At 42.5% G+C, this 18977-nt stretch overlaps 1 protein-coding gene across 1 annotated transcript in view; it reads right to left on the bottom strand.

The window, feature by feature from the left end:
• Window positions 1–17074, bottom strand: part of LOC126279320 (odorant receptor 2a-like) — a 71557-nt gene extending 54483 nt beyond the window's left edge. The window contains exon 1 of the mRNA XM_049979671.1: window positions 16808–17074. Coding sequence (XP_049835628.1) covers window positions 16808–17062 — 255 coding nt within the window. The 5' untranslated portion in view covers window positions 17063–17074. The remainder of the gene's footprint in view (window positions 1–16807) is intronic.
• Between the last annotated feature and the right edge of the window lie 1903 nt (window positions 17075–18977).

Here is an 18977-nt window from a genome sequence, read left to right as displayed (position 1 = left end):
TTCCGCGTCAGCCTCGCCGTGCTCGTTCTCGCTCGAAAATGGACAATCCGCCGGTCACCACAGAGCCAGCTACAATTAGCACAGTTACAACTGAACGCCCGCCGTTCTGACAACATGACCCGGTTTTGTGGTTTGCCCGGCTTGTAAGCCAGTTCGTCCTTGCACACATATCAGCAGACGAAACGAAGTATAACTATGTAGTCGCAGCCCTAACAGAAGATGGTTCAAATGGCTTTGAGCACTATGGGACTTAACATCTCAGGTCATCAGTCTCCTAGAACTTAGAACTACTTAAACCTAATTAACCGAAGGACATCACACACATCCATGCCCCAGGCAGGATTCGAACCTGCGACCGTAGGGGTCGCGCGGTTCCAGAGTGTAGCGTCCAGAACCGCTCGGTCACCCCGGCCGGCTCTAAGATTAAAACGTACGGTACGGTCACGTTGTTGCTTAACCCTAGGACTACGCCGCATGTTTGAGTGGCGCTTCACTGTAGCCTATTATCGCAAACTATCATACGAGTGCATTTTTTATCGTCTTATGATCTGATATTTGACCTCCGACCGAAGCAGCTGATTGATTCCACTACAAACCTGCGTGCTCCAGAGAAGGTGTGTTGCATCACTCCGGTGTCGGTACGTACGGTAGCAAGAGATACAACGTACACACGATTACTAAAAGAATGTCCCGAAATGGTGCAGCAGTCGCCTACTCTTCCTCCGGTTATACACATAACACACAACAGTACATCACATTTTGACCACGCCAGGCCTGTCATCTCACGCTAGGTCTAGACGTTTAACGCCAGAGAATTTGCGAGTGGTGAAGCAGGAATTCCACACCATGCTATATATGGGCATTTCCAGAGTTTCTAACAACAGTTGGGCAGCCCCAATGCATGTAGTACCAAAGAAGAAGAACGAATGACGTCCATGTGGTGATTAGCGACAGCTCAATGCGAGGACCATCTCGGATCGGTACCCCGTGTCACATGTAGAAGAGTTCTCTGCCTGTGGTCATGGTAAGATTATATTTTCCACTATTGATCTAGTCCGGGAGTATTATCAGATCCCCTTACCTTAGAAGATATTCCCAAGACAGCGGTGACAACACGTTTCGGTCTATTCGAGTTCACTAGTTTGCCTTTTGGTCTGTGCAACACAGCACAGACGTTTCAACGTATCATGGATGATATAACTAGTGGCTTAGATATTTTAGTGATATTTTGGTGTGTACGGTCACAAAGCTTAGTAATTAATCCTTCAAAGTGTACTTTTGGAACGAGGGAAGTGCAGCTTATGGGTTATACAGTCGACGTCCATGGTATTCGACCGCAGAAAGATAAAGTGGAAGCCATAAACAAATACCCTCGCCCCATTAAAATCAGAGCGCTACGCCTGGTTTTAGGGTCATAAATTTTTACCAAAGATTTGTATACAATTACGCAACGATAACGGCGCACCTGAATGAATTTCATAAGGGCACACCAAAGCTAAACGACAAGTTTCATTGGACAAGCGAAGCAGATGACGCTTTGCAAGCCGTAAAAACAGCAGTTAACCGTGCGACTGCTACGGTCGCAGGTTCGAATCCTGCCTCGGGCATGGTTGTGTGTGATGTCCTTAGGTTAGTTAGGTTTAAGTAGTTCTAAGTTCTAGGGGACTGATGACCACAGCTGTTAAGTCCCATAGAGCTCAGAGCCATTTGAACCATTTTTGAAAAACATCAGTTGCAGAAGCTGCACATCCCGTGGCACAGGCTCCACTGGCAGTTATGGTTGATGCCTCGTCTACTGCCGTTGCGCTGCTCTGCAGCAACAGCTCTAACATTGTTGGCAGCCCATAGAATTCTTCAGTCAGGGGCTGTCACCTTCACAGCAATGCTGGGCAACATATGACCGCGAACAGTATGCAGCTGTGTGATGTCCTTAGGTTAGTTAGGTTTAAGTAGTTCTAAGTTCTAGGGGACTGATGACCACAGCTGTTAAGTTCCATAGAGCTCAGAGCCATTTGAACCATTTTTGAAAAACATCAGTTGCAGAAGCTGCACATTCCGTGGCACAGGCTCCACTGGCAGTTATGGTTGATGCCTCGTCTACAGCCGTTGCGCTGCTCTGCAGCAACAGCTCTAACATTGTTGGCAGCCCATAGAATTCTTCAGTCAGGGGCTGTCACCTTCACAGCAATGCTGTGCAACATATGACCGCGAACAGTATGCAGCTTACGCCGCAGTCAAGAAATTCAGGCATTTACTAGAGTGCCGGCAGTTCACTTTTTAAACAGATCATATCATGCTTACGTACGCCTTTGCTGTAAAACAGAGAAACCCTCGCCGAGGGAATTACGCCATTAGACAGTTCTCCACCTGCACTGTGTATACACAAGGGAAGCTGAACATACCAGCAGATGCGCTATCACGTGCAGAGGCTGTGAACGCGACAGCAGTCACATGTTCACTTGTTGAAGCTGTAACGGCCACCATTGATTTTGATGCCCTCGTACAGGCCCTGCGGCGTGATAATGAGTTGCAAATGCTCCTAGAGGTGCTCTGACATGCCGTGTAATCTTGTTCCTCTGACCTGCAATGCATTACTTAACAAATGTTTTGCAGAAGGCGTGCAATGAAGACCAGACAAAACTAATAGTGGCTTGTACTCCTGGATATGCCAGATTGTGTTCCAATTCAACAGTTTGTGCTCGAAAGTGTTGCGGCACAAATGGGCGTGCTCTCACTCCAGATAGGTCGAAATACAATTCAACATTCGCTCCAGGCATCACGACACGTTGTAACTTCAGTCGTCTCGGTTGTTTCAACAAATCATGGCAGACGATACAGTCTATGCATCAGACTTTGCTGCTAAATTACGGGAGCACATACGCCGGCGTAGACGAACGGCGCCCAGGGGTCAGGCTGGGAAACACTCGTTTATGTTCTCAGATCTTGAGAACTGCACACACGTTTTCTTAAGCAATGATGCACGACGCTAGCCGTTGCAGCCATCGTACGACGGACCATATCCCGTGACTAGCAGAGGAGACCACACATTCCAGATTAGAGTAAATGGTATGCCTATCACCGTCGCACTAGACCGACTCAAGCCCGCATTTTTCGAAGCACTGGATACAGCGAGGACTGCAGGAGGTGAACGAGTAGATACGAATATAGCACCGGAAAACGCCCCAGTAACCAACAGCCACCGCGAGTCACTACCGAAGACAGGCGTTTCGGAGAAGAAAACGACGCCGAAGACTGATACCTCACATCCTGTTGGAATCAGTGCCTCCAGTGGCACAATGCCAGGTTTCAAGAAAGCAGCGGTGACGCCTGCAGGGTGATGTGTGAAATTTAATCTCCGATATCGTTAACACTAGGAGGGAAGTCGTGTAGCATCGCATTCTGTCCCCGCAAACGCGAGTGTACAGTGGTATATAAACATTCCATATGGGTAGTGTTTGTTATTATAGTCACTCTTTGACGTGAGTGATATAGACAATTCCATGCCTGTGTTAACAGTTAATTGTTCAGCCTTCCACGCTTACAACCTACTCTGTATAGATGTGTTTTATGTTAAAATAAATGTTCAATTCTTCCACATACCACAAACGTATTTCATTATGTACAATTGTTTTTTGTGAAAATGTTCCTGTTACAAAAATTTGTGAGATATAATAATGTATCGTAAATCGATACACGTGCTCCGACCAGTTATGTTTAAATGCAATCTGTGTTGGAAGCGAAAGAGGAGGCTAACAGTTGAGAATGAGTTCCAATGGTTGGACACTAGTGTTCGCGACATTCGGTAACATGCAAATACGGAGGAGCTGTAGCTTAGACCTTGTCTTGTAAAAAGAAATGTTAAACGAAGTGCCTGAGGATACAGTAAACAGTGAAATTGAATTCCAATGATAGTGTCACACGTTGAAAATAGCTGTGGTGTCGTTGCATAATGGTTACACCTTACATACATTTGATGAAATTTATATATATATCTGCCGTTTAATTAAAGTGGGGTGATATTTATCCTAACAGGTTGTATAACTTAACAATCTACATCATATGAATGGTTTCTTATTGATCAATATACACATACATATATCATGATGTAATCGTTGATACTCAAAAGTGTGTAAAAGAGAATTACTTCCAGTTTCAGGGCAAGTACTGTTGTCGGTCTGGTGGCCTAGCTATGCTTTCACCTCATGGTCCTATATTACCTTAAATTTTCGTGGTAAATTTAGAACAAATTTTCTTAGAGAAAGACCCACGGACTGCAAAACAATGTACTGGTTCAGATATTTGGATGACATGCTTTGATTGTGAACCAGTACCACTAGACACATATATACGTTATTACAACATCTGAAGGTGCAACATAAATATATTCGGCTTACAATGGAGCTGGGGGACACTTCTACAACCATCCTGGATCTTGGTGCAGACATTAGAACAAAAAGACACGTATTTAGTATTTACAGAGAAAAAACGTAGCCACAGATATGGTAATCGAAAGCTACCAGCATCCACAGAGCAATAAACGAGCAATTTCATATTCGCTTGTGCATCACCTCAAGCGTTTTACATTATCTGAATCAGACTTTTCAACAGACGTACAGACCATTAATCATGTCACTTCCAACAACTGCTGTGGCACTGGCCTGATTGGCAATACATTATGAAAAAAGAAAATGCATGAAGTTAAAACCACTTCTGTACGCTGACGAACAGCAGTAGTCAGTAGCTAAAGATAGTGTAAACTTCTGTATATTGACAAAGTTTCAGTTAACGTTGCAAGAAGCTTAGTATCGTTACTACAGACCGGCTTTTTGTAATACTAACATAGCATTACATTAATTCCACAGATCATGAATAAGACATCTCGTAATGACGTGGAAAGTGTCAGTTATCTTTACACGATATAATCCAATTTTTTATATAATTACTACTTCATATCTTAAAATTCATCTATTGGGTAGGCGCTGACATTCCAAATGTTTTTAATGTTTTTTAAATGCTCGTCTCCTAGCGAACGTTGCAGGACTAGCACTCCTGAAAGAAAGGAATGTAGGAGACGATGTACTGTCAGAAGTAAAACTGTGAGGACGGGACGTGAGTCGTGCTTGGGTATCTCAGTTGGTAGAGCACTTGCCCGCGAAAGGCAAAGGTCCCGAGTTCGAGTCTCGGTCCGGTACAAAGTTTTAATCTGCCAGGAAGTTTCAGCTTCCAGTTAAATTTGTTTAAATGATTCCCGAGGGTCGCTTATTCAGGTTAACAACGAGGAACGACTACGAAAGGAGTAGGGATCACACCGCAGTACCATTGACGTGAACAATGTGGTAAATGATTATAAGCACAGCTTCGGTGACAGAAGAAAAATTATGCAAATGCATCACGTACGAAGAGCGAATCGTCTCAATTCATTCAAAATCACTGTTTCTGGTTACGTTAATAAGAGCTGCTATTAAACTGTTGGAAATTTGGAATTTATTTGCAACAAGAAATATGTAAACATAATAGGCTATGCTCTTAAAGTCAGATTTAACAGTGAAAGGTACTGAAACTTAAAGTGCCCATAACGTTTAGTCTCATACAATTACAATAGAAAGCCGTTTCGCAGGAGAAACTTTGTTAAACCTCGGCAAAACTCTGATTAAATTCAGATATGTTAAGAAGAATCTTGAGAGTTGCTAATAGCACCTCTTTCATACATTCACATTCGGTTATTAGAAATCAAAGCTAGTATTTTCTCTTACAGTCTAAATTTGACAATACAGTGTGCGTCTTAGTAAATCAGAATAATTTGCAATTTCTGTTATCTTAATACTTCACAAACCATTAACTCCAGACTCAACAGTTTGTCATTTTATAGCTACATCTGATGCATGTGTTCCCTTAAGATAAAATGTTACCATAAATTTATGCTATGCTCTTGTGGCATGTTTGAATGAATGTGCACGTCATGTGCACTTCATTTGTGCTACCACGTGATTAAAGTTTATAGAAAGTTCATACATTGTACTTAAGATGTGTTAGAATAAATGCATGTGCATCATTTGTATAGAGTCTATGTGTTTAAAAGAGTAAGATGTGCTACAACAGAGAGTTGGTGATCCTATACATGTTGGATTTCATCAAATTTCTGTGTTTAGAAAAGTAATAGAATATGGTCAACTTTGGTTTATACATTGAGCTAATGCATAAGAACTATTTTCCCTGTCTAGAGGTTTCTGAAGAAGCAGTTTCTTCGAGAACTGTCGTTTACTAAAGAAGAGTTACCCGAGAGTTTATAGAAAGGTAAAGGTATAGCAAAGAGGATAATTAATACTTTTTGCAGTTTTAGTGCGGAAGTCGTCAGTCGGTCCCATGCAAGACGTTTGTTCGCATTGTCAGCACTGGGTGGCAGATCTGTCGAACCCAAGATTTCCGTAAGCATTTCTTGAGTCATTGTAAACATCCGTTTGAAGCAGATCTTCATTCCCGGGGTTTTACAGGATATTCTATAATTACAAACGTGTCTGGCTTACAATGAGGAATGCTGTTAAGTGAGCTACGACTTCTCTCTTAAAACACAGAAGACGGTGTTAAGAAAAAACATGACGAATATAACCTGTCATACGGAACTGTGAAAGAAATTTTTCTGCTTTTGCAGGAGCATACCCGGTGTTAATTGCCTGCGAATAATAAAGCCACAGTCGCAAATTACAATAATGTGTAGAATCCTTCTTTATGAAAGTGCACCATGTAAGCCAAAGTTACCGAAAACAGAAACTGTAAGAAAACTGGCCGATTAGATCCAAGCTCGGAGAATGTCTGAAACCGTTTGTCAGCAATACGTACTTCAGTGTGCAGATGCACGGCGTAAAGACAACACAGACCTATCTTGAATGAAGGCAGTGAAGAGCTCTCAGGCGAACTGTAAACATGAAAATAAAGGACCGCATGGTGCATCGGCGTCAAAGAACACAATACGGAGTGGGACCGCTAATGCCTACCTCCCCAGTAAATCCAGAACCAGTTAACAAACTCAGATGCGCTTTTGCCGGGCAGTGCCTTGACACTTCAATCCTGTTCTAGTAATTTTTAACGTATATAGCTGCTGAAGTATCAGACTGACCACATAATTTAACTGTCACATTGGGAAGTGGACTGCAACTAGATAACATGTGTGGAGCATAAACACGTCTCGCCCGGCCCCTCCCGCCGGATGTTCGTGTCCTCCCTCGGGCACGGGTGTGTGTGTTGTGCTTAGAATAAAGTAGTTTAAATTGGGTGTAAGTCTAGGGACCGGTGACCTCAGTAGTTTGGTCCCTTAGGGATTCGTACACATTTGAAAATTTTGTTTGAACACATCTCATTTAAGTCTGCCCCTGTGAAACAAATAGATGCAAACTGACTGTAATACGAAAAGTCCAACAGCACTGCTTTTTAAAGCACAGACAGATGGGCTAGTCGTACACAGCTTATGTGGCGATGGTAGTACAGGCGATTTAGGAAACCGGTAACGAGATATCCTGTTTGTTGTTACCGACGCTACAGTAAGCATTTATGGTAAATGAGCCATGAGGGCGAAAGTTGTTTCAAACGCTGTTGTGTCTTTCTGCGTCTTCGCTTTTTTCCACCTTGTGGATAAACTTAGTCAGAAAGGACGACCATTTGATTTCGCTCTAAATTTGAATTACAATGCAATTTCGTATGTATCATATACATGAAGTATTGACAAAGATGTAAGACATGGCTGAATTCATTTTCGGCTGAGAGGACATGGTTCATCTAACATTTGTCTCTTGAGATAGATTCTTCTTATTATTATTCTTCTGCCAATCAGGGGGTAGATCTTATTGCCTGTTCAGGCCTCGACATCTCTTCCTCGGCCCCTCCACACACCTTCTTCCTACGGGTTTGTATTCAATCTGTTCTCGAGGGATTCTCTAAGACAACATACGTAACATATTCTCTTTCCAATCCCGATTTCGTTGGATTACTTTTTCAGATAAAGGCTGTACTCCAAGTTCTTTCCTTCTTTCTTCATATCTTGTTCTATCATCTCTTGTGCAGACTTTCACTGACCTAAGGAAATTCATTTCTGATGTTTCGTCTCAGGCCTTTTTATCTTAATATGCAACTTTCTCCACCTTTTAATACTGCGAGTAGTGCCATGATTTTATAAAATTTCATTTCGAATTTCTACACATCTTATCCGTTAATAGAGTCCTCATCGTGCCGCGTACACTGAAGTGCCAAAGAAACTGGTATAGGCATATGTATTCAAAAACAGAGATATGTAAACAGGCAGAATACAGCGCTGCGGTCGTCAGCGCCTGTATAACACAACAAGTGTCTGGCGCAGTTGTTAGATCGGTTACTGCTGCTTCGATATCAGTTTATCAAGATGTAAATGAGTTTGAACGTGGTGTTATAGTCAGCGCACGAGCGGTGGGATACAGCATCTCCGAGCTAGCGATGAAGTGGGGATTTTCCCGTACGACCATTTCACGAGTGTACTGTGAAATCAGGATTCCGAGAAATCAAACCTCCGACATCGCTGCGGCTGGAAAAAAAATCCAGGAAGAACGTGACCAGCGACGGCTGAAGAGAGTCGTTCAACTTGACAGAAGTGCAACCCTTCCGCAAATTGCTGCCGATTTCAATGCTGGGCCATCAACTGCGAAACATCATCGATATGGGCTTTCGGAGCCGAAGGCCCACTCGTGTATCCTCCATGACTGCACGACACAAAACTATATTCCTCACCTGGGCCCGTCAACACCGAGATTGGACTGTTGATGACTGGAAACATGTTGCTTGGTCGAGCGAGTCTCGTTTCAAATTGTAGCGAGCGAATGGACGTGTACGGTTATGGAGGCAATGGAACCTGCATGTCCATAGGTGGTGGAAGTCCGCTAATGGTGTAGTGCGTGAGCAGTTGGAGTGATATGGGACCCCTGATGCGTCTACATACGAGTCAGACATTTTTATAACCATCCTGTCTGATCACCTGCATCCATTAATGTCCATTGTGCATTCAGACGGACTTGGGCAGTTCCAAAAGGAAAATGCAACCCCCAACACGTCCAGAATTGCTACAGAGTGGCTCCAGGAACACTCTTCTGAGTTTAAACACTTCCGCTGGCCACCAAACACCCCATACATGAACATTATTGAGCGTACCTGAGATGCTTTGCAACGTGCTGTAGAAGGGATCTCCACCCTCTCGTACTCTAATGGGTTTAAGAACAGCCCTGCGGGATTCACAGTGTCAGTTCCCTCCAGCACTACTCACTACTTCAGACATTAGTCGAGTCCATGCTACGTCGTGTTGCGGCACTTGTGTGTGCTCGCAGGGGCCCTACACGATATTAGACAGGTGTGCCAATTTATTTGGCTCTTAAATGTATATGTTGCTAGCTATTAAGTTTCTTGTTCATGTCTTTCTCTTCTTCCAAAGTAACGTCACATACCACATTTGTGTGTTTTCCTAGAAATGTCATTTTTTTGTTTTTCTTATTGACACCTTCGGACTATAATTTAGGCTTTTATTGATTAGTCTGTGTACCGCTATTTGTAATTGGACTTCACTGTCCTTTTCGAATGCCTGGTCGTCGGCAAGAAGCATCGTATTTAGAGACTTTGTATCAGTTCTTATACCCTGAGGTATAATCTGTCCTTTATCCATTCAGTATCCAGGTCATCAGTGTAAAACATATAATAGCCTAAACCTCATGTCTTTATTTACCACACGATGGAACCCGTTGGAGCGTTAACAGTATTTACTGTGTCGCGAAGGCCCTAAACATCACAGAACATAAACTTTTGGAATTATTATTTCTCTTTTTTTTCTTTTTAGTTTGCTCATCGGCCTCCTGACTAATTGCTCTCGTATGTACAGCGTCTCCGTCTCAGAGTAGGAATTGCACCACACGTGGTCCATTACCTGTTGCGTATATTCCAATCTGCAACATCTCATATAGTTTTGGCCCTCTATGGCTCCACTCAGATCCACAACAGTTTTCACCTGGTCTCAGTTCATGTCATTTAATCATGTCCCTTCTTCTAGACGTTGTCTTCCTCGTATTTCTTTTCTTACGGATTCAACGGAGAACAGCTGCATTTCTTGTCCTATAGTTCACTTAATTTTTACCATCGTTCAGTGACACTGCATCTCAAACGCTTTGATTATCTTGTTTTCCGGTTTTCTTCCATACATGGCTGTGCTCCAAACGTTCGGTCTCAGAACATTTTCTTCAGAGTAATGTGCTTATTGTGCTAGTATGCTTCTTATTTCATCCTTGCTCCGACTGTCATATGTTATTTTGTTTTTTTTTTCTTTTTTACTTTCTCTACTATATTGTCGCTCCTTTTGATATTTCTCACCAATCTCATTTCATCTTCTACTCATTACTTCTCTGCTTAGTTGATTTACTCTCAGCTTATATTTTGTGCTCATTAGACTCTCCATTCCATCCAAGAGTTTCCGTATTTCTGGCACATTTTCGCTAAGGATAGCAATGTCACGAACGAATATTAACATTGAAATCTTTCCACCCCAAATTCCTTTATTTTGAGCATTACAGGAGAAGAACTGCGTGCTTCTTTTATGCTCTTCCTAATTCGAACACTTCTTATTGGCCTTCAGTTCTTATTTTTACGTCTTGATTCTTGTACTGATTTTACATTTCCCGTTTTCGCTGCAGCTTATACGAAATTTTCTGATAATATCAAACATCTTGAATCAGTTTAAATCTACAGTCATTATAGTTCGACAAATCCTATGAAAGTCTTGTGTATTACCAATCGCAATGCCAGAAAGGCCTCTGCGGTAATTTTTTGTAAAGCCAAGCACAGTCGTGTAAGAGACGCTCAGCTTTATATAGCAGATCAGTAACACTGGCGGATGAACTCTCGGACTGATGGGCGATTGTTCTCGCATTTTTCTGCGTTTTTGTGGTATTGTGTGAATTACAATCTCTCGAAAGTCCGATGATACATCTGCTTTGTCATACAGTTTACACACAACCTTGAATAGTGGGTTGGTTGTTATTCCCTCAACAGTTTAAAAATTCTGAAGGTGTGTTATCATTTCCTCCGACTTGTTTGATCGCAAGCGCTCGAAACGCTGGTCAACGTTCGACCTCAATTCAGCATCCCCCACTGTTGCTGTTTCCATTGCTGTTTCCACTGCTAAGACTTATTTGACACAGCTGTACAGGCTAGTCTGCCCTGTGCAGGTATTTTCATCTTTGTATAGCCACTGGCAATCTACGTCCATCTGAAGCTGATTACTGTTTTCATAGTTTGGTCTACCTCTGCATTTTTTACTCCCAACACTTCCCTTCCTTACCAGACTGGGGATTTATTGACGCTTCACCATGTGCCTTATCAACCGATCCTCTCTTTTATTCAGGATGTCCCATAAATTCCTATTTTTTAGTTAGATTCAGTTCTTCTTCGTCTGTTATTGAATATTCTGCTGTAATACCACATATCAGAAGCTTCTATTGTATTGTTGTCTTAACTGTTTATTGTTCATGTTTCACTTCTGCATACGTCTAGACTTCAGACAACTACTCCCAGAATACCGGATACTTAAATTTACCGGGTGATCAAAAAGAAAAAAAAATCAGTATAAATTTGAAAACTGAATAAATCACGGAATAATGTAGACAGAGAGGTACAAATTGACACACATGCTTGGAATTACATGGGGTTTTATTAGAACCAAAAAAATACAAACGTTCAAAAAATGTCCGACAGATAGCGCTTCATCTGCTCAGAATAGCAATAATTAGCATAACAAAGTAGGACAAAGCAAAGATGTTGTTCTTTACAGGAAATGCTCAATATGTCCACCATCATTCCTCAACAATAGCTGTAGTTGAGGAATAATGTTGTGAACACATTGTAAAGTATGTCTGGAGTAATGGTGAGGCATTGGCGTCGGATGTTGTCTTCCAGCATCCCTAGAGCTGTCGGTCGATCACGATACACTTCCGACTTCAGGTAACCCCAAAGCCAATAATAGCACGGACTGAGGTCTGGGCTCCTGGGAGGCCAAGCATGACGAAAGTGGCGGCTGAGCAAACGATCATCGCGAGCATGAGTTTCTTAGAAGTAGATACCTTAGGGGCTGCGAAGCAACTCAAATCGCTTGAGACGGGCAAGTCCTCAGGTCCAGATTGTATACCGATTAGTTTCCTTTCAGATTACGCTGATACTATAGCTCCCTACTTAACACTCATATACAACCGCTCGCTCACCGATAGATCTGTACCTACAGATTGGAAAATTGCGCAGGTCGCACCAGTGTTCAAGAAGGGTAGTAGGAGTAATCCATTTAACTACAGACCTATATCATTGACGTCGGTTTGCAGTAGGGTTTTGGAGCATATACTGTATTCAAACATTATGAATCACCTCGAAGGGAACGATCTATTGACACGTAATCAGCATGGCTTCAGAAAACATCGCTCTTGTGCAACGCAGCTAGCTCTTTATTCGCAAGGAAGTAATGGCCGCTATCGACAGGGGATCTCAAGTTGATTCCGTATTTCTAGATTTCCGGAAAGCTTTTGACACCGTTCCTCACAAGCGACTTCTAATCAAGCAGCGGAGCTATGGGGTATCGTCTCAGTTGTGCGACTGGATTCGTGATTTCCTGTCAGGAAGGTCGCAGTTCGTAGTAATAGACGGCAAATCATCGAGTAAAACTGAAGTGATATCAGGTGTTCCCCAGGGAAGCATCCTGGGACCTGTGCTGTTCCTGATCTATATAAATGATCTGGGTGACAATCTGAGCAGTTCTCTTAGATTGTTCGCAGATGATGCTTTAATTTACCGTCTAGTAAGGTCATCCGAAGACCAGTATCAGTTGCAAAGCGATTTAGAAAAGATTGCTGTATGGTGTGTCAGGTGGCAGTTGACGCTAAGTAACGAAAAGTGTGAGATGATCCACATGAGTTCCAAAAGAAATCCGTTGGAATTTGATTACTCGATAAATAGTGCAACTCTCAAGGCTGTCAATTCAACTAAGTACCTGGGTGTTAAAATTACGAACAACTTCAGTTGGAAGGACTACATAGATAATATTGTCGGGAAGGCGAGCCAAAGGTTGCGTTTCATTGGCAGGACACTTAGAAGATGCAACAAGTCCACTAAAGAGACAGCTTACACTACACTCGTTCGTCCTCTGTTAGAATATTGCTGCGCGGTGTGGGATCCTTACCAAGTGGGATTGACGGAGGACATCGAAAGGGTGCAAAAAAGGGCAGCTCGTTTTGTATTATCACATTATAGGGGAGAGAGTGTGGCAGATATGATACACGAGTTGGAATGGAAGTCATTACAGCATAGACGTTTTTCGTCGCGGCGAGACGTTTTTACGAAATTTCAGTCACCAACTTTCTCTTCCGAATGCGAAAATATTTTGTTGAGCCCAACCTACATAGGTAGGAATGATCATCAAAATAAAATAAGAGAAATCAGAGCTCGAACAGAAAGGTTTAGGTGTTCGTTTTTCCTGCTCGCTGTTCGGGAGTGGAATAGTAGAGAGATAATATGGTTGTGGTTCGATGAACCCTCTGCCAAGCACTTAAATGTGAATTGCAGAGTAGTCATGTAGATGTAGATGTAGATGTAGGGTGGTTGTGTTTCGGGCTCCGCTGAATAGGTTAGGTGTCCACTATACGCAGGAGGCGGCTACATGGGTAGCAGGGGCTGTGTGGCGTGGACTGGGCGGTTTTTTAGGTTAGAGAGCCTCGGAAAAACACAAGAAGGGCTTCAGTCACAAAGGGTGCAGGCTGAACACAGGAAAAACGTAGATAGAGTAAAAACGTAGATACAGGAACCACTGGTATAACAGTTGTAAATTGTCGTAGCTGTGTTGGGAAAGTACCAGAGCTCCAAGCGCTAACAGAAAGCACTGATGCTCAAATCGTTATAGTCACTGAACATTGGCTAAAGCCGGATATAAGCTCAGCCAAAATTTTTGCGAAGAACCTAACGGTGTTCCGAAAGGATAAGCTAAACACGATGGCGGTGGCGTGATTGTTGCTGTCAGAAGTAGTTTTACTCTTCGCAAAATTGAAGTAGATGCTTCCTGTGAGTTAGTATGGGCAGAGGTCATTGTTAGCAACCGGAATAAAATAATAATTGGGTCCTTTTACCGACCTCCCATTTCAGATGATACAGTTACTGAAAGGTTCAAAGAAAACTTGAGTCTGATTATCATACGATAATAGTTGGGAGTGACTTTAAATTACCCTCGATATGCTGGCGAAAGTACATGTTCAATTCCGGAGGTACGCATAAAATATCATCCGAACTTGTGCTAAACGCATCCTTTGAAAATTATTTCGAGCAGTTAGTTCATGAGCCCACGTGAATAGTAAAAGGTTGTGAAAACACACTTGACCTCTCAGCAGCAAATCATCCTCAGTTAATAACGAGCATCAGAACCGATTCAGAAATTAGTGAACACAGCTTTGTCGTAGCGAGACTGAATACTGTAATCACCAAATCCTTGAAAAATAAGCGAAAACATACCTATTCAATAAAGCAGATAAAAATGCACTTGACACCTTCCTGAGTGACAATCTCCACTCATTCCAAATTAATAATATAAGTGCAGATCAGATGTGGCTTAAATTCAAAGAAATAGTATCGGCAGCAATTGAGAGATGTATACCAAATAAATTAACAAACGACGGAGCTGATCCTCCTTGGTACACAAAACGGGTTAGAACACTGTTGCAGAAACAACGAAACAAACATGCCAAATTTAAACAGACGCAAAATCCACAAGATTGGCGATCTTCTACAGAAGCTAGAAATTTAGCGCGGACTTCAATGCGAGATGCCTATAAGAGTTTCCACAACAAAACTTCGTCTCGAAACCTGACAGGAAATCTAAAGAGATTTTACATCTACATCTACATTTACATTCATACTCCGCAAGCCACCCAACGGTGTGTGGCGGAGCGTACTTTACGTGCCACTGTAAATCCACAAGATTCTGGTCGTATGTGAAGTATGTTAAAGGCAAGAAACAATAAATGCCTTCTCTCTCTGCACGATAGCAATGGACATACTGTCGAAGAGAGTGTTGCCAAAGCAGAGTTATTAAACACAGCCTTCCGAAATGCCTTCATAAAAGAAGACGAAGTAAATGTTCCAGAATTCGAATTGAGAACAGCTGCCAACATGAGTAACGTAGAAGTAAATATCCTCGGAGTAGTGAAGCAACTTAAATCACTTAACAAAAGCAAGTCTTCTGGTCCAGACTGTATACCAGTTAGATTACTTTTGGAGTATGCTGATGCATTATATCCATACTTAACAATCATATACAACCGTTCGCTCTTCGAAGGTACGTGCCCAAAAACTGGAAAGTTGCATAGGTCACACCAATATTCAAGAATGGTAGTAGGAGTAATCGACTAAATTACAGGCTCATATCGTTAACGTCGATATGCAGCAGGATTTTAGAACATATATTGTGTTCGAACATAATGAATTACCTCGAAGAAACGGTCTATTGACACACAGTTAGCGTGGGTTTAGAAAACTTTGTTCCTGTGAAACACAACTAGCTCTTTATTCATATGAAGTGCTGAGTGCTGTTGACAAGGGATTTCAGATCGATTCCGTATTTCTGGATTTCCGGAAGGGTTTTGACCCTGTACCGCACAAGCGGCTCGTAGTGCAATTGGGTGCTTATGGAATAGCGTCTCAGTTATGTGACTGGATTTGTAATTTCCTGTCAGAGAGATCACAGTTGGTAGTAACTGACGGAAAGTCATCGAGTAAAACAGAAGTGATTTTTGCCGTTCCCCAAGGTAGTTTTATTGGCCCTTTGCTGTTCCTTATCTATATAAAGGGTTTTGGAGACAATCTGAACAGCCGTCTTCGGTTGTTTGCAGATGACGCTGTCGTTTATCGTCTAATAAAGTCATCAGAAGACAAAAAAAAAAAAAAAACTGCAAAACGATTTAGAAAATATATCTGAATGGTGCGAAAAATGTGAGGTCATCCACATGAGTAGTAAAAGGAACTCGTTAAACTTCAGTTAAACGATAAATTAGTCAAATCTAAAAGCCGTAAATTCAACTAAATACGTAGGTATTACAATAACGAATAACTTACATTGGTAGGAACAAACAGAAAATATTGTGGGGGAGGCTAACCAAAGAACACTTAGAAAATGGAACAGACCTACTAAGGAGACTGCCTACACTACCATTGTCCCTCCTCTTTTGCAATACTGCTACGCGGTGTGGTATCCTTACCAGATAGGACTGACGGAGTACATCGGAGAAGACCAAAGAAAGGCAGCACCTGTTGTATTATCGCGAAATATGGGAGAGAGTGCCACAGAAATGATACAGGATTTGGGCTGTACATTATTAAAAGAAAGGCGTTTTTCGTTGCGAATGAATCTTCTCACGAAATTCCAGTCATAAACTTTTTCCTCCGAATGCGAAAATATTTTGTGGACACCGACATACATCGGGAGGAACGATCACCAAGATAAAATAAGGGAAATCAGAGCTCGTACGGAAAGATATAGGTGTTCATTCTTTTCGCGTGCTACACGAGATTGGAATAATAGAGAATTGTGAAGGTGGTTCGATGAACCCTCTGCCAAGCAAATAGATGTGATTTGCAGAGTATCCATGTAGATGTGGATGTAGATATTCAGAACTGTTATTGTGTCATGGGGAACATAGGTGTTACTTTTCGCAAATAAATTTTATGAAGAACTGAAGTGAAACTGTATTGTCAACGTCCACTGTGAAGAACTTTTAATACTTGCCTTGATAAAGTAGCCGAAACAGATTACAATAACGAAGCAGCAGAGCGAGATGTCCTCCAGCTGTTCCGGGGGGTCGATTATGAGCTTGAGGGCAGCGAAAACGGTCAGCCAGACATAAGCAGAGAGCGTGACGATGGCGGAGGCGGCGGAGCGGAGGCGCCCCAGCCGGCCCTGCGACCACCAGACGCCCAACAGCCGCAGGATGGACGCTCCGGAGCCCTGCAGCGTCCGCAGGTCACTGAGCGCCAGCGACATGGCAGCCGCCGCTGATGTCTGCACCAATGAGAAGAATCTGAAACATTGCGTTTCGTTACGATACGTTCTATGTATGCTATAAAAGAAGATGGAAAAGGACGAGGGTCACTCCAAAAGAAATGCACACTGTTTTTTTAACACATCTTTTATTATACATGTTTAAAAGTTTTACAGTGTGTAGATACATACTTCAGGAAAAATATTTTCCTTTCTCCACATAATTTCCATCTCTCTCAACTGCCTTACGCCATCTTGGAACCAGTGCCTGAGATGACAGTCACATGGCTCAAGGTCAGGACTGTAAGGCGGGTGTTTCGGTGTTGTCCATCCGAGTTTTGTGATCGATTCCATGGTTTTGTGACTGACATGTGGCCGTGTATTGTCGTGCAACAGCAGAATATCCTGCTTTTGCCGATGTAGTCGAACACGACTCAGTCGAGCTTGAAATTTCTTCAGTGTCGTCACAGATGCATCAGAACTTGTGGTGGTTCCACTTGGCATGATGTCCATAAGGAAGAGTGCTTCGGAATCAGAAAACACCGTAGCCATAACTTTTCCAGCAGATAGTGTGGTTTTGAATTTCTTTTCTTGGGTGAATTTGCGTGATGCCACTTCATTGATTGCCTCTTTGTCTCTGGTGAAAAATGATGGAGCCATGTTTCATCACCTGTCACAATTCTTCCAAGAAATTCATCTCCGCCTTTCTCGTACTGTTCCAAAAATACGCTGCATACCGTTTTTGTGTGTGAAATCTTATGGGACTTAACTGCTAAGGTCACCAGTCCCTAACGTTACACACTACTTAAATTAAATTATCCTTAGGACAAACACACACACCCATGCCCGAGTGAGGACTCGAACCTCCGCCGGGACCGGCCGCCAGTCTGTGACTGCAGCGCCTAAGACCGCTCGGCTAATCTCGCGCGGCGCATACCGTTTTTCTTGTTTCTTTGTGAGCCACTGTCAACATCCTGGAAACCCACCTGGCACAAACCTTTTTTAACGCCAACACTTTCAGTATTCCTTACCCCATCCCAACGTAGCGTGACAATTGGTTCACTGTAATGCTTCTGTCAGCAGTCACCAATTAGTTAACTCTCTACACATTGTTTGGAGTGTATGCAGTATGAGGCCTGCCGCTGCGAGGACAATCCTCAATATTTCCGTTCCTGCTTTCATCACGTAACCTGCTTGCCCACCGACTAACTGTATTGCGATCTACAGCAGCATCTCCACACACCTTTTTCAACCTCTTGTGGTTGTTTCCCACTGTATCGTTTTCACAGAAAAGGAATTCTATGAGAGCACGTTGCTTCTGATGAACGTCAAGTGTAGTAGCCATCTTGAAGACATGCTGTGACTGCGCCACTCACGGGAATAGGGTGAACTAAGTTTGAAAACAAGCTGGAAGGATGTATCTACACACAAAACTTTCACAAATGCATAATGAAAACTGTATTTTTACAAAAATAGTGTGCATTTCTTTTGGAGTGACACTCGTAGTTGAATGTTATCGTCGAATAAAAATTGTTTCGTTATACAAAAGCAAACTTTCAGAAAGGACGGAGAAGGACAAAATGAGCCAAACAGTATATAAGTACAATAATCTGATCCCGAAGCAACCCAATCAAACCTATGTGGGACCGACTGCATGACCATCTGTTATCGACGACGAAATGCAGAAATACGCCAGTGAAAAAATCTTGTTCTTGTAGCAGCAGTGTAGCGTAGGTTACTGAAGGAACAAAGCGTTCCTAGTGACAAGGAAGAAGAGGCAGGCGATTCCCGTTAACAAGGAACGTCATCGAACAGACTTAGAAAACAGTAGGGCTACACTGTGGTGACATAAGTCATGGGATAGGGATATGCGCGTATATTAGTGGTAGTATTGCGTACGCAAGATGTAAAAGGGCAC

Source organism: Schistocerca gregaria, chromosome 1 (assembly GCF_023897955.1).
Source record: "Schistocerca gregaria isolate iqSchGreg1 chromosome 1, iqSchGreg1.2, whole genome shotgun sequence".
In the NCBI taxonomy this organism is placed as follows: Eukaryota; Metazoa; Arthropoda; class Insecta; order Orthoptera; family Acrididae; genus Schistocerca; species Schistocerca gregaria.
The sequence above is the reverse complement of the archived record's forward strand: the minus strand, read 5'-3'. Positions and strand labels throughout refer to the sequence as shown.